This window comes from Onychomys torridus, chromosome 12, assembly GCF_903995425.1.
Source record: "Onychomys torridus chromosome 12, mOncTor1.1, whole genome shotgun sequence".
NCBI classification, from domain to species: domain Eukaryota; kingdom Metazoa; phylum Chordata; class Mammalia; order Rodentia; family Cricetidae; genus Onychomys; species Onychomys torridus.
The window spans coordinates 34943920-34958872 of record NC_050454.1 but is presented as its reverse complement, the minus strand read 5'-3'; the positions used below and the strand labels follow the sequence as shown (position 1 = coordinate 34958872).

At 43.3% G+C, this 14953-nt stretch overlaps 1 protein-coding gene and 1 non-coding gene across 2 annotated transcripts; both read left to right on the top strand.

Moving 5' to 3' along the window:
* Positions 1-7621: 7621 nt before the first annotated feature.
* Trmt10c (tRNA methyltransferase 10C, mitochondrial RNase P subunit) lies at positions 7622-12227 on the top strand. Its single transcript, XM_036203705.1, has 2 exons — positions 7622-7869; positions 10730-12227. Exon 2 carries the CDS (start codon positions 10752-10754, stop codon positions 11991-11993), a length of 1242 nt encoding a protein of 413 aa, XP_036059598.1. The 5' UTR covers positions 7622-7869; positions 10730-10751; the 3' UTR covers positions 11994-12227.
* LOC118594379 lies at positions 10103-10236 on the top strand. Its single transcript, XR_004946368.1, has one exon. It is a non-coding gene; the product is annotated as a small nucleolar RNA SNORA70 (small nucleolar RNA).
* Positions 12228-14953: the final 2726 nt, after the last annotated feature.

The window sequence follows — 14953 nt, the reverse complement described above, 5'->3', positions numbered from 1 at the left end:
GGTAAACAGAAGAAAGTCACCGATTGGAGTATCCTAGCCAAGTGGAATGTGAGGAAATCTAAAGGATTGTGAAGCCTCTGGAGAGGTGGCTCAGTAGTTAAGAGTGCTTGCTCTCAAACTATGAGGACCTGAGTTCGGATCCCAGCACCCACACAGCAGGCTGGGCATGGTCTCTCACACACCTGCGGCCCTAGGTCTTTGTGGAAGAGGACTCAGAAACAAGAGGATCGTGGGACATTTTTGCTGCCAGCCTAGGTGAAAAACATTAGCTCTAGGTCTATGACCTCTGTGATGGTCCCTGCCTCAAAGGAATTGGGGGAGAGTGATAAAGGAAGACACCCAGTGCTGTCCCCGGCTCTGTGAGCACTAACGTTGGCACACACATGTGCATACACCCCATGCACACACACCAACACACGTGTACACACACACTTTAAAAAAAAACAGTTGTCGAAACCAGGCCTGGCTCTATGGGAGTATAAGCTACATTGTATGAGAATACAGCTAGTGGAAGGCAGAGGCAGGGGACTGGCAAGTTTTAGGCCAGTCTGAACTACATAGACACTGTCTTCTAAAAAAAGTCTCCAGGGGTTGGGGATTTAGCTCAGTGGTAGAGCACTTGCCTAGCAAGTGCAAGGCCCTGGGTTCAATCCTCAGCTCTGGCGGAAAAAAAAAAAAAAAGCTCCCTTTTGTTCTACAAGATAATTTCTACCTTGCTGCTCCTACTCAGCCCACCTCCACTCATCCTTTATCTGATGCTTTTGTTTCCAGCCCACCAGCCTTCATTCTTTCCCCTAATAATTAATTGTCTCTTCACCAACTGGCTACACAAATACCTTTAAAAAAGAAAAAAAAAAAAAACTGCAAGAGAATACATGGATACTGTATAGTGTATGTTACCAGAGAATAGTGATTTTCTTTATGTGTTCTTTGGATAAACAAAATAAGTAAATAAATAAACCAATAGTTAACAAGGGTCTTGGTTTTGCACATCCTGTATCCTTTTCATTTTTAGCACAGAAATTGATGTTTTACAGCATAGCCCCCGAAACAAACAAGACTTTTAGATCTGAGAAAGTACCACATTCCTGTGCAAACCTGCTGTGATGATTAATCTGTCACCTTGGGTGGATTTAGAATTGCCATGGAAACACACTTCCATATGCACCTCTGAAAGTGTTTCCAGAAAGGTTTAACTGAAAAGGGACAACCTTACCTGAATGTGAGTAGGGCCATCTCAAGTCTAGGGCCCAGAAAGAACAGAAGGGAAAAATGGACCTAGCACCAGAACTCATCTCTCTTCGCTTTGTGACTGAAGCAACAGGATCAGCCAACTTCTTCTCCCATCATCCTGCCTTCCCCACCATGATGCTCTGTACCCTCAAACTGGGATCCAACACAAACCTTTCTTTTGAAGATTTATTTATTACAAATACAGTGTTCTACCTGTATGTATCCCTGCAGGCCAGAGGAGAGCACCAGATCTTATTACAGATGGTTGTGAGCCACCATGTGGTTGCTGGGAATTGAACCTCTGGAATCAGGACCTCTGGAAGAGCAGTCAGTGCTCTTAACCTCTGAGCCATCTCACCAGCCCCACAAACCCTTTCTTAAGTTGTTTTTGTTATCTATGTTGTTATAGCCTAACAAGAAAAGTAACTAATAACATATTTTTTTAAAGATTTATTTATTTATTATGTATACAGTGAGTGTTCAGCCTGCAGTCCAGAAGAGGGCACCAGATCTCATTGTAGATGGTTGTGAGCCACCATGTGGATGCTGGGAATTGAACTCAGGACCTCTGGAAGAACAGCCAGTGCTCTTAACCTCTGAGCCATCTCTCCAGCCCCATACCATGTATTTTAAACAAGAATTTAAGAGTCTCTGTCATTAATTCACTCAATAAATTAATCATTTAATGGTTTCTATTAGTCTGAATCTGGAATGTCCCCTTAAAGGCCCATGCTTTACAATCTTTTCCCTTAACTTGGCACTGTTGGGTGGTGGTAGACATGCTGAGAAAGGATCTAATGGGTGGTTTTTAGGCCACTGAGATGTGCATTTAAAGAAAACTGGGGCTGAAGTCTCTTTTTTCTTTCATTTCATTTTCTCATCATGAGCTGAGCTGTTCTGGGGCTGGGGGATGGCTTGGTTGGTAAAGCACTTGCCTCTCAAATGTGAGTGTGTGAGCTTGATCTCCAGCACTCATGTTGGTTAAAAAAAAAAAGTGTGGCAACACACACTTGTGATCCCAGCACTGGGGAAGTGGAGACAGGATTCTTGGGGTTGACTGGCCAGCCAGCCTGGTATGGTGAGTTGCAGGCCCAATAAGAGATCCTGTCTCAGAAATGAAAAGCAAGCAACATTCCTGAGAAACAACCCAAGGCTGTCCTCTTGTCTTCACATGAACACACACACAGATGTGTGCCTACCTGCGCACATCCCACACACCCAAAATAAAGTGAATGTGACTGATCCATACACACACAAAAATGAATGGATTTGTACCCACTACATTTCCCCCACCATTTTCATTCATATGGTGTCCATGTCAGACCTTGAAGCAATGGAGCTGCCTACTCAGGGACTCGAGCATCAAAACTGAGAGCCAAAACAAACCTTCATCACAGCATAGCAATTGTCTCTGCTATTTACTAAAGTTGTCTTAGCTAGGAATTCTATTGCTATGAAGAGACACCAGGAACACAGTGACTTTTATCAAGGAAAACATTCAATTGGGGTGGGTTATATTTCCAGAGGTTTAGTCCGTTATTGTCATAGTGGGACATGGTGGTGTGCAGGCAGACATGGTGCTGGTGAGGTAGCTGAGAGTTGTCTTACGTAGGCAACAGGAAGTGATCTGCTGAGAGACACTGGCCATGGCTTGAGCATATATGAGACCTCAAAGCCCATTCCACAGTGACACATTTCCTCCAATAAGGCCATCACACTTCCCAAAAATGTCATTCTCTTTGGAGGCCATTTTCTTTCATTTTTTTTTTTCCTTGAGACAGGGTTTCTCTGTGTAGCCCTGGCTGTCCTGGAATTCACTTTGTAGACTAGGCTGTCCTGGAACTCATAGAGATCCACCTGCCTCTACCTCCCAAGTGCTGGGATTAAAGGTGTGTGCCACCACCGTCCGGCAAGGGCCATTTTCTTCCAAACCACCATAATAGTAAAAGGTATCTGACACAATAATTTGTTTGTTTTGTTTTTTTCTTTGGAGCAACACACTTAGAGCCCCAAAGCTTCCTCTTTTCCCTTGAAGTTCTGCCCTTCAGAATTCAGCTGTGGGGCTGGAGAGATGGCTCAGTGGTTAGGAGCACTGATTGCTTTTCCAGAGGTCCTGGGTTCAATTTCCAGCACCCACATGGCAACTAACAATTGTCTGTAACTCCAAGATCTGACCCCTCCCACCCAGACATACATGTAGGCAAAACACAAATGTATATAAAATAAGAATAAATGGGTTGGGGACTTAGCTCAATGGTAGAGCGCTTGCCTAGCAAGCCCAAGGCCCTGGGTTCAAATAAAGTATTTTTTAAAAAATCCAGCTTTGGGGCTACAGAGATGGCTCCATGGCTGTTCTTCCAGAGGACCTAGGATCAAATCTCAGCATTAACATGTCATTTTGAAACTACCTGCAAATCCAGTTCCAGTGCATTCAACACCCTCTTCTGGACTTTTGGATATGCAGGCAAAACACCAATACACATAAAATTGAATTAAATTAAGAGATGAGTCAGCCTACTTTACTTTTTCAGACATCAGAATAACTATTTGCACACAGCCTGATTCACAGATCATTCCTCTAGGGGTCCCTGAGAATATCAGAGTTGGTAATGATCCACCTGAGGCAAGGAGGAAGTCCTGTTAAACATGATTCAGTAGCCAATGCTGGTTCATTATAGAGTCTGACACTGGGCAGTTTATTTTAGGCATATTTAAATACAGCCCAATTTGGACAAAAGTTTCCTGGTGCAATGCAGTCCTGTGCACAAGGAGGCATAATCACGTCAAAACTCTTCTCAAAGTGCATGTCTCTTCTTCCATGAAAATGTGTTCTAGAGATAGGCTACATGTGTTACCTTAGGGACCTGGGGAGGAGCTGGTAAGTCTGTCATACAGATAGTGTAGTTGTCATTTGGGCTGTTAGCCACCTCCTGTGCTGCTTGTGGGAGCTTGGTGTGGCCTGGCTTTTGATATTGTGATCCCGCCCCTTGGGACCGCCCTGCGTCCTAATTTAGAAGCCTCTTCTTAAGGAAAAACTCCGCCCCTTTCTCTGCCCTTCTGCTTTTCCTCCCTCGATGTGTGCACCTCTCTCTCTTTCTCCCCTCCCTCTCCTCCTCTTTCTGTCTCTCTGCCTCTTTAATCTCTGTTATAATAAACTCTCCACGTAGGTGCATTGTCTGGGTTGTGAATTACTGGCTGTCTCCCCCTGGAGGGGAGGGGGCATAATAAATCATAACAATGGCCATACAGATGGCACAGATCATCAGATGGAAAAACAGTTGATACATCTCCCTCGTTGAAGAGACAATCCTGTTTTGACGGTTCCTTGTTTCCCTAATGCTTATCTGTACCAGCAAGGACCTTTGTGCTTCCAACACATTCCCACTACTGTAACCTGCCATTCTGTTAACAGCAAAATGTATTGTGCTGGCTCGTTTTATGTCCACTTGATACAAGCTAGTCACTGGAGAATAGGGAACCTCAGTTGAGAAGACGCCTCCATAAGATCCAGCTGTAGGGCGTTTTCTTAATTAGTGATTGATAGGGGAGTGCCCAGGCTATTGTGGGTGGAGCCATCCCTGGGTTGGCAGTCCTAAGTTTTATATGAAAGCAGGCTGAGCAAGCCACAGGGAATAAGTAAGCAGCACTCCTCCACGGCCTCTGCATCAGCTCCTGCCTCCGGGTACCAGCCCTGCCTGAGTTCCTATCCTGACCTCCTTCAGTGATAGACTACAAGTGAAAGTGTAAGCCAAATAAACCCTCCTCCCAGCTTGCCTTTGTTCATGGTGTTTCATCATAACAATAGCAACCCTAGGACATTTACTAAATGTCTGCTGAGGAAATAAATGAAGAGCAACAACATAAGAAAACCAAACCTCATTTATTCGGAGCTTTCTATATCAGGGAGTAGGCCATCACCACTGTTTTGGATGAAATTCAAAGGCAGAGGAGCGGAAACGCCTCACAGTGTGGATAGAAGCGTTTGGCATGTCCTCAAGATGAACTTACTAGCAGTAAGGGATTGGGCAGGAGTATATATTTGCCCTTCTCACATTGATCTCAGATTATCAACAGGGACAAAAATCAGTGAAGCTGGGCTGGTGAGCTGGCTCAGTGGATAGAGTGCATGAGTGTGCATATCTCTAATCACAATGCTACTACTGGAAGATGGATGGTAAAGACAAGGGAATCTCCAGAGGCTCACAGACCATCTAACTTGGTATACGTAGCAGCAAGCAACAAAAAAAGCCTACCTCAAACAAAACAAAATATAAGGATCAACACCTGAGGTTGTACTCTGATTTCTACATGTGTGTGCCCATACTTACACACTCACATTTATAAACATCACATACACACAGGGATGATTTTTAAAAAATCAGTGAAGTCATCAGTTATTAATCTGTCCTGGCCATTTGGCACTGGTTACGACAGAAATTATTAGTTCACTTCCTGGACTGTCACAGGAGATAGAAACATGGCTTACTACATGTCTACCTCATGTCAAGATAATTCTCTGGGCTGTTTATTGTAGATAAGAGTTGGTTACCAGGGCAGGTTGTAGAAGATTTTCATCCATATTTGTACATTTCTTCTTCTGCTCCTTCCATTCCTCCTCTTCCTCCTTCTCCACCTCCTTCTTCTTTGACAGGCTCTCACTATGTAGCCTTGGCTGTCCTGGAACTCACTATGAATCCCAGGCTAGCCTCAAACTCACAGAGATCAGCCTGCCTCCACCTCACTGGTTCTCAACCTTCCTCATGCTGTGACCCTTTAATATAGTTCCTCATGTTGTGGTGACCCCTCTAACCATAAAATTATTTTTGTTGCTACTTCATAACTATAATTTTGTTATGGTTATAAATTGTAATGTAAATATCAGTGTTTTCCACGATCTTAGGCAACCCCTGTGAAAGGGTCATTCGACACCCAAAGGGGACTCAACCCACAGGTTGAGAGCTGCTGCTCTACCTCCCAAATGCTAGGATTAAAGGCGTGTGCCACCATGCCTGGCCTTTTGATTGTCCTCTGTCACTACTGTACATCATTCACAATTACTTTGAGTTGAAGTGTTTGCTTTAGAGCGGAAAGATAATGTCATTCTGAAGCCCTTAATTTAGCAAGATTTACCGTACTAAGAATTTGACAAGCTGGGAAGGTAGACTCTCCTCTACCATTGGAGTATTGATTTGTACTTTCAGTGATATTGAAGGGACTCCGGCTGGCTGGAGCATAGTGACCATGGATGGCTCTGGCAGGCCTTGCCCTTCTTTCCTATTCCTTCTGCCTTGCTTAAAACAAAAACAAAAACAAAAACAAAAAACAAAAAACACCGGGCGGTGGTGGCGCACGCCTTTAATCCCAGCACTCGGGAGGCAGAGGCAGAGGCAGGCGGATCTCTGTGAGTTTGAGGCCAGCCTGTGTGAGTTCCAGGAAAGGCGCAAAGCTGCACAGGGAAACCCTGTCAGTAAAAAACCAAAAACCAAACCAAATTAACCAACCAACCAAACAACCAAACAAAAAACCGTTAGATTACATTCCTAAAGCTAGCCATCCTTATTTGGCCACTTCCTCCTCCTAAGGCTGACTACCAAAGTCCAGCTATCAAAGTATTAAAGTCCAGTAATCAAAAGCCCCCTTAATTCACCTAATTAGCATGCCCAATAAAAATATACCACCGCATCCCCAGCCCATTCTAACACAGACCTCCTTTTTCTCTTTTCTTAAAGATTACACCTGCAAGGTCAGTTGCTGCTGTTTTTCTGCCTGTGTTAGGATGCAGTCACTTTTTTTCCCTGCTTAATAAAGAATCTCTCTGTGAAAACAGGTGTTTGGGTGTGGTTTGTGCCCAATCCGGAGCGTGGGAGGGAACCCCCGCTGTGTGTGTGTGTGTCTCCTTCCTATCTCAAACGTTATCGAACAATCTTTTTGTTTTGGTTGTTTTTTGGGGGGATCGGGGAAGGGTTGGTTTATTGAGACAGGGTCTCCCTGTGTAGCCCTGGCTGTCCTGGAACTAGCTCTGTACATCAGGCTGGCCTCAAAACTCAGGAGATTCCTGCCTCCCAAGTGCTGAGATGAAAGTCATGCACCACCACTACGCCTGGCTAGAATGAAGTTTTAAAGCACAACTGTAAGATTTGCGTTCAGGTCGTTTTGTTAGTGCATTCATATTAATAGAGTAACCAAGCTGAAGGGCGGCTACGAGGTTTCCAGTTCTAACAACAAATCAAAACACAGGGTGGCGGGGCGAGCCCGGACCTGCGTCATTTTCACAAGCCCTCACAGGTAGCCAATCAGCAGGGCCGCGGACCGACTTGAAACTGGGAAACTACCGGCAGGGCTAGACGTCAGAGGCAGCGCCGGGAGGAAGAGGCGGGACTTCCGGCGGTGCCGGATTTCCGGCGGCAGCCCCGGAGCCCTTTGGCTCCCCTAGGCCCGGTGCGGTGCAGCCTGGGGCGTGCACGCGGGTTGCCCAGTTGGCGAGTCCTGGCGTCCGGCCGGCCGCGCTCCTGGTACGCGCGGGCTCCTCGCCGCCGGTGTCCTGCTGCCGCGGAGACTCGGTGGCTTCCCGGGGTGCAGGTTGTGGAGCGTGCGTGCTAAGAACTACAGTCCAGGGGAAGCTGTGACTTATAAATCGTAAGTAATACACCCGCCTGCAAAGTCGTGTTCATCAGAATCATGCGTTAAAATGTAAGTTGTCGGGGCTGCAGAGACGGCTCAGCCTTTCAGACGCCTAGTGTTCTTGCAGAGGATTCGAGTGTGGTTTTCAGCACCCACTCACAACTGTGTCTGTAACCCTGGCCCGGTGATCGATCCTGGCCTTTGGTCTCCTCGGGCATTCGCACGCCCGCGTACATAATTACCCCTACACACACGCACACACACACGCCCGCGTACATAATTACCCCTACACACACACACACACACACACACACACACACACACACACACACACACACAAAATCTTGGTCTCCTCGGGCATTCGCACGCCCGCGTACATAATTACCCATACACACACGCGCGCGTGCGCACCTTTAAGATAAAAATAAAAAAAAATTTTTTGAATTAGATTTAATAATGAGGCCTGGGGAGGCTGAGGCACATCTGTCTGGAAATTGAGGCTAGCCTGTGCTAGAGAGTGGAGAACCTGCAATTTGTGTTTTAATTTTTAAATTTTAATTTGTGATATTATAAAATGTCTCTACAAAGGCAAAATTCAACTATTTGCTTTATAATTTTTTGAGGAAGGGTCTTATGGGATTAGAGGCCTACACTACCAACCATACCTGCCACAAGGTAATGTTTTTGAAATCGCTTTGTCAAACTCAGGGCCTGAGAATCCTAAACTAAATATTTCTCAATGTTTGATACGCGTTTTTGTTTTTAAATCTTTAAAGTCTGAATGGTTTTTGTTTTTTTGTGAATGGTCTTACTGTATCCCTGGCTGGCATGGGACTCAATATGTAGACCAAGCTGGCCACAAACTCAAAGAGATCCATCTGCCTCTGTCTCTGGAGTGTTGAGATTAAAGGTGTGTACAGCCGCGCCTGGCTCTGAACATTTTTGAATGTGAGAGTGAACGTTTAACCCAGTCTTGATCCTAATGGGATATAGTCTTTAGCTTCTCGTGGGGAACACAGACAATTAGAGTGTTGCCAATATTATCATAGGCACAGGGTGCAATGAAAACTAATAGGACTGATTGATCTCAAGTGTGAAGTGAAAAAGAGATGTGCAGCTGAAAAGGCAGAGGGTGATAAGATGAAAACCTGTTTAAGCCATATTAATGAACCTGGATCTAAACAGAGCACAGAATTAGGATTATTTGGGGGTGCGAGGAGTGCATCTGGGCATCTGCACAGAGAATATGAGAATGTCTAGGAGTGTGCGGGATCCTTACAGGAAGCCAAAGGTTGGAGTTTTTCCGGGAATTTTCTTTTTCCTTTACATTCTGCATCAGTTAACAAACTTTAAGCATCTTCATTACCTTGTGGAACATCCAGTTCTTCAAGATAAAATTATAGAGCAATATAATATATATATTACATACACACACACATACAGTCTAGGGCATTTTTATTTTATAATATTTGCTATGAAGTTTGAGCTGAAACATTTATTGTTTGTTTTAATCAGCTGCTCTGTATTTCTGTTTTGGAAGCACAAAGGCATCTGTGTGGCAGCTCTTTGGTATCTTTTATTAAGTGTCATCTTATGTAAATTTCCTGCTTTTTTGTCTTGTTCCTTTCATGAAGGATCTCAAGATTGGATATGTATCTGAAGGAGACTATAGAATCTGTTCTCAGCTCTATAATTGGCATATAACCTTCCTATCTAGTTACATTGATCCTCTAGGCCTGTTTCTATAGCAAATCTAAATTGCTATAGATAGTTGAGTCAATCTTTTCTTTAAAAAATATGTTTTAATTGGGGTTGGGTATTTAGCTCAGTGGTAGAGCGCTTGCCTAGCAATCGCAAGGCCCTGGGTTCGGTCCTCAGCTCCGAGAAAAAAAAATGTTGAAATTAATATATAAAATAAGGACATGGGGCAGGATGTTGTGATACATAGCTATAGTGCCAGTTATTTCAGAGACTGAGGCAGATCACTCAAGTTGATGGGTTTAAAATAGGCCTGGTCAACATAAAAGACCCCTGTCTCACAAAAATTAAAAAAAAAAAAATTAAAAACTGACCAATAAGTGATCATAGGCTTTGGACCAGAGGAGTTAAATTAGTGGGGAGGGATTGATAGGAGAAGGCAGAGTGGAAACTGCAGTCAGGATGTAATATATGTGGTAGTTAAATTAGTGATGTGTGACATCTAAGTTGTTCAAAGATTTCCCTTTGTGCTTCAGAAATGAATTGCCTTCTGCAGCCAATTAAGCCGACCAGGTTCTTTCCTCATAGGGGTTTGGTGTGCAATGGTTGCAAACAGCATCCTCCGTGGTAGTGTATGCAGCCTGTTGAATGTGCAGGTTGCCCAAAGGGACCTTGGAGACAGTTTTCAGGTAGATAATCTATGTCTCATCTCAATGCTATTTCCAAGCTAGGCTCTAGACAAGTATTTGGGTGTTTCTTTGGGAAGCCCCAGGGCACAGTAGCCAGAGTTTACATCAGTCAGGCCATCATGTCCATTCATACCAAGCTGCAGATTAAGGAATGTGTGAGGCCTTTTGTTGAGCCAATTTTGTGTTTCCTGACAGCCAGCAGATCACATCTTAGAGAAGCGCTTCACCAGGGTTAATGCAGATGAATTTAAAGCCATGGTAGCTGACAAGTGGCTGGTCCCTTATGGCTGTGGGGTCAAAATATCCACAACTGTGATGCCCTGGAGAAATGCCAGGCTCAGCTTTCCTAAGGCCTTCCACTGTCCTGAGTCCTATACCCCACCAGTCATGCTTACTAATAAACCTCATCTAGTCTGCCCGAGAGAAAAGAAATCAGATTCACAGGAAGTTTGAAAAATCTCTAACTTAATTTCATTTTTCTTTTACAGGAGTTCCTTACATTTCTTCAAAATGAATGTTACTGTCCGATTTTTAAGACCTTTTGCCAGGTTAATGGTACCATTTACCTTTCATAGGAAGAGAAGGAATTTATACTCAACAATTCTGCAGAGGTCAATGTCTTCCAAAGTACCTTCTTTGTCCTGTCATAGTAAGGACAGTACATCCCCTCCTGAACAGCTAGAATTGGATCGGTGGAAAACTACGATGAAATCTAGCATTCAAGAAGATGGTGTTTCAGTGGTCTCGGACAAAGATCAAGATTCTCAAGCTGCCACCAGAGAATTAGTTGAGATGTGGAGGTTACTTGGCAAAGAAGTACCAGAACATATCACTGAAGAAGAACTCAAAACCCTTATGGAATGTGCTTCTAAATCAGCCAAAAAAAAATACTTAAGGTTTTTGTATGGTAAGGAGAAAATGAAAAAAGCTAAGCAGATAAAGAAGGAAATGAAGGCACAGGCCAGGGAAGAAGAGAAGAAGGCCAAGCTGCTGGAAGCCACCACAAGTGAGGAGCAGCGGGACTTTATGTTTCTTCGACTCTGGGACCGCTGGATCAACATGGCACTGGGTTGGAAGGGTGTCCAGGCTATGAAGTTTGGACAGCCTTTGGTTTTTGATATGGGTTATGAAAATTTTATGAAATCAAGTGAACTGCAGAATACTGTTTCTCAACTTTTAGAAAGTGAAGGATGGAACAGAAAAAATGTTGATCCTTTCCACATTTATTTCTGCAATCTTGAACTAGATGGAGCTTATCATCGAGAGTTAGTTAGACGTTACGGTGAAAAATGGGACAGATTGCTCTTAACAGCAACAGCAAAGTCTGCTGTGGATTTATTTCCAAAGGACAGTATTATATATTTAACTGCAGACTCTCCCAACATTATGACGACCTTCAAGCACGATAAGATTTATATAATTGGATCATTTGTTGATAAAAATACACAGACAGGCACATCCCTAGCCAAGGCAAAACGGCTAAATCTAGCAACAGAGCGCCTTCCACTAGATAAATATTTACAATGGGAAGTTGGTAACAAAAATCTCACCTTAGATCAAATGATCCGTATTTTGCTCTGCATGAAAAACACTGGTAGCTGGGAAGAGGCTCTGAAGTTTGTTCCCAGGAGAAAGCATACTGGCTATTTAGAGATCCCTCAGCATTCTCGGGAGGCTTTTAGGAAACAGAAGAAGACAAAGACAAGTTCATTTCTAGAAGGTTCCTTAAATGTGCGCAGACATAAAAGGTGACCTAAATGAGAAAATGTAATAGCATAAGAAGCAAATAGAATGGAAATATACAGATAAAATAATGTTTTTCTTCCTAAATGGAATTGTATCTTAAAAGTAATCTTTCCAGACAAACTAGAGTTTTGTCTTTTTTTGATTATTTAAGTATCTGGAAAACTTTGAAAGTATGTTTTATTTGTAGAAACAAATTATAGATTAATTTGGAATTGAACATAAAGTTATATTGTTGTGACAGCTTTGTAGTTGATTGTTTTTTAATCTTTGGCTTTTTGGGGGGCCTCCCACCCAGCTCCCAAATAAATGCATGGGGTCTCATTTCTTATGAATGCCCGATCTTAGCTTAGCTTATTTCCAGCCAGCTTTTCTTAAATAATCTCATTTACCTTTTGCCTCTGGGCTGTTATCTTTACCCTATATACCTTTCTTTACTTCTTACTCCCTGGCTTGCCCTGTAGCTGTGTAGCTGGCCCCTGGTGTCCTCTTCTCGCTCCTAGATCTTCTCCCAGATTTCTCCTCCTATTTATTCTCTCTGTCTGCCAGCCCTGCCTATCTTTTCTCCTGTCTTGCTATTGGCCATTCATCACTTTATTAGACTATTCAGGTGTTTTAGACAGCCACAGTAACAGCTTCACAGAGTTACACAAATGCAATGTAAAAGAATTCAACACATCTTTGCATAATTTAAATATTCCACAGCATAAACAAATGTAAAACATCTTCAACTAATATTCTACAGTATAGTATTTTTTTAATGGATTCTTTGAATAATCTTCAAGTCCCGATTCTCTGCTTCCACCTCCTATGATGGGGTTATAGGTGTGCAGCACCATGCCTGGCTCTATTACATATTTCTTTATCCATGTCAGAAACTATCCTAAGAAATACTGTTCCTCTAGCCACTTTTTTGTTTGCTTATTTTTTTGTTTTTCAAGACAAGGTTTCTCTTGTGAAGCTTTGGAGCCTTTCCTGGAACTCACTCTGTAGCGCAGGCTGGCCTTGAACTCAGAGATCTGCATGCCACTGCCTCCCGAGTGAGTTCCATTTTTTTTTTTTTAATTTATTTATTATGTATACAGTATTCTGTCTGCACATATCTCCGCAGGCCGGAAGAGGGCACCAGATCTCACTACAGATGGTTATGAGGCACCATGTGGTTGCTGGGAATTGAACTCAGGACCTCTGGAAGATTAAGCAGCGCTCTTAACCTCTGAGCCATCTCTCCAACCCGAGTTCCATGGTTTTTAACATTTAACTTACACTATTTTAATGTGTATTTGTGTGAATGTATGATGTGTGCATAACCATGAGACCAGAAGGACCCCTTGCTGAAGTTACAGGTAGTTATGAGATGCCTAACATGGGTGTACGGAACTGAACCTAGAGTCCAATGTCTCAGCCATGTTTCTGGCCCCAGCCACATGGTTTGGGTTTTTGGGTTTTGCTGGGCATCAAAGCCTCAGCTTTACAGCAAATTAGAGGTCAGCCAAAAGTAACGCAAGATACTCAAAAAAAAGCAATCTAAGGTTTTTGGTTTTGTTTTGTTTGGTTGGTTTTTGTTGTTGTTTGGTTTTTGTTTGTTTGTTTGTTAGTTTATTTATTTATTTAGAGCTGAGGACCGAACCCAGGGCCTTGGCAAGCGCTCTACCACGGAGCTAAATCCCCAACCAGAGGTTTTTGTTTTTGAGACAGGGTCTTCCCAGGTAGGTCTGTCTGGTCTTGAATTCGCTGAAATCCACCTGCCTCTGCATCCCAAGTGCTGGGATTAATGGCACAAGAACTGTGAGGATCTTAAATAGTATCTTGCAAAGCCGTACAGGAGAAATGCTGAAGCAAACAGTAATTAAATACTGCTATATTATAGTTTCCTAGTTACTTGCATTTAATTGTATGCTAAACAGTGAAACGAGAACTTTGACTCAGATTACAAAGTCCTCACCCAACTACCAGACTACTTGTCTTAGGGCTTCTATTGCTGCAAAACACCACGACCAAAAGCAATTTGGGGAGAAAAGGGCTTATTCAGCTTACACTTCTACATTGCTGTTCATCAGCAAAGGAATTCAAACAGGGCAGGAACCTGGAGGCAGGAGCTGACTGATGCACAGGTTATGGAAGAGCTCGGCGTAACTGGCTTGTTTCACATGGCTTGCTCAGCCTGCTTGTAGACCTCAACTACCAGCCCAGGGATGGCACTATCCACAATGGGCTAGGCCCTCCCCTACTGATCACTAATTGAGGAAGTGTTTTACAGCTGGGTCTTGTGGAGGTGTACAGTTGACACACAAAACGAGCCAGTACACTACTCTTAAATGCTTTTTCCATCCTCTGTACTTGAAGCTTGAGTTATCCATTCACAAATACTGAATAGCTTCCACATAGGAAAACCCCTACTCAGGGTGCTTAAAAAAAAGTGGCTGTTTTAATTTTTTTTGTATGTGTTGATGTATGCATGTGTGTGGGTGTGCATGCATGTGTAGATGAGCTGTCTTGGTTTATTTATTTTGAGACGTGTCTCACTATGTAGATCAAGCTGGCTTTGAGATCAGCCTGCCTCTGTCTCCTTGGTGTAGGATTAAAGGTATGTGCTACCACCACTTTTTTTTTTTTTTTTTTTTTTATACAGGGTCTCATTGAGTCTGGAGTGGGCTGATTTGACTGGACTGGCTGGCCAGAAAACTCCAGGGATACTCCTGTCTCAGCCTCTCCAGAACTAGGAGTAGAGGTGCCCCCCCTGCTTTTAATGTGACTACTAGGAATCCAAACTCTGGTCTTGAGACAACAGGATGATTCAATGTAGCAAGCACTTTACCAACATCCATTTCACTCTGCTGTTTTTTAGTTTGGGGTAGGATCTCATGAAGCTCAGTTGGCTTTGAACATGCTGTGTAGGGTGATGTCTTTATCCCACGACGACCTGTTGAAGTGGTACTAGTATTGTTTATTTGGGTACTGGGTCTCAT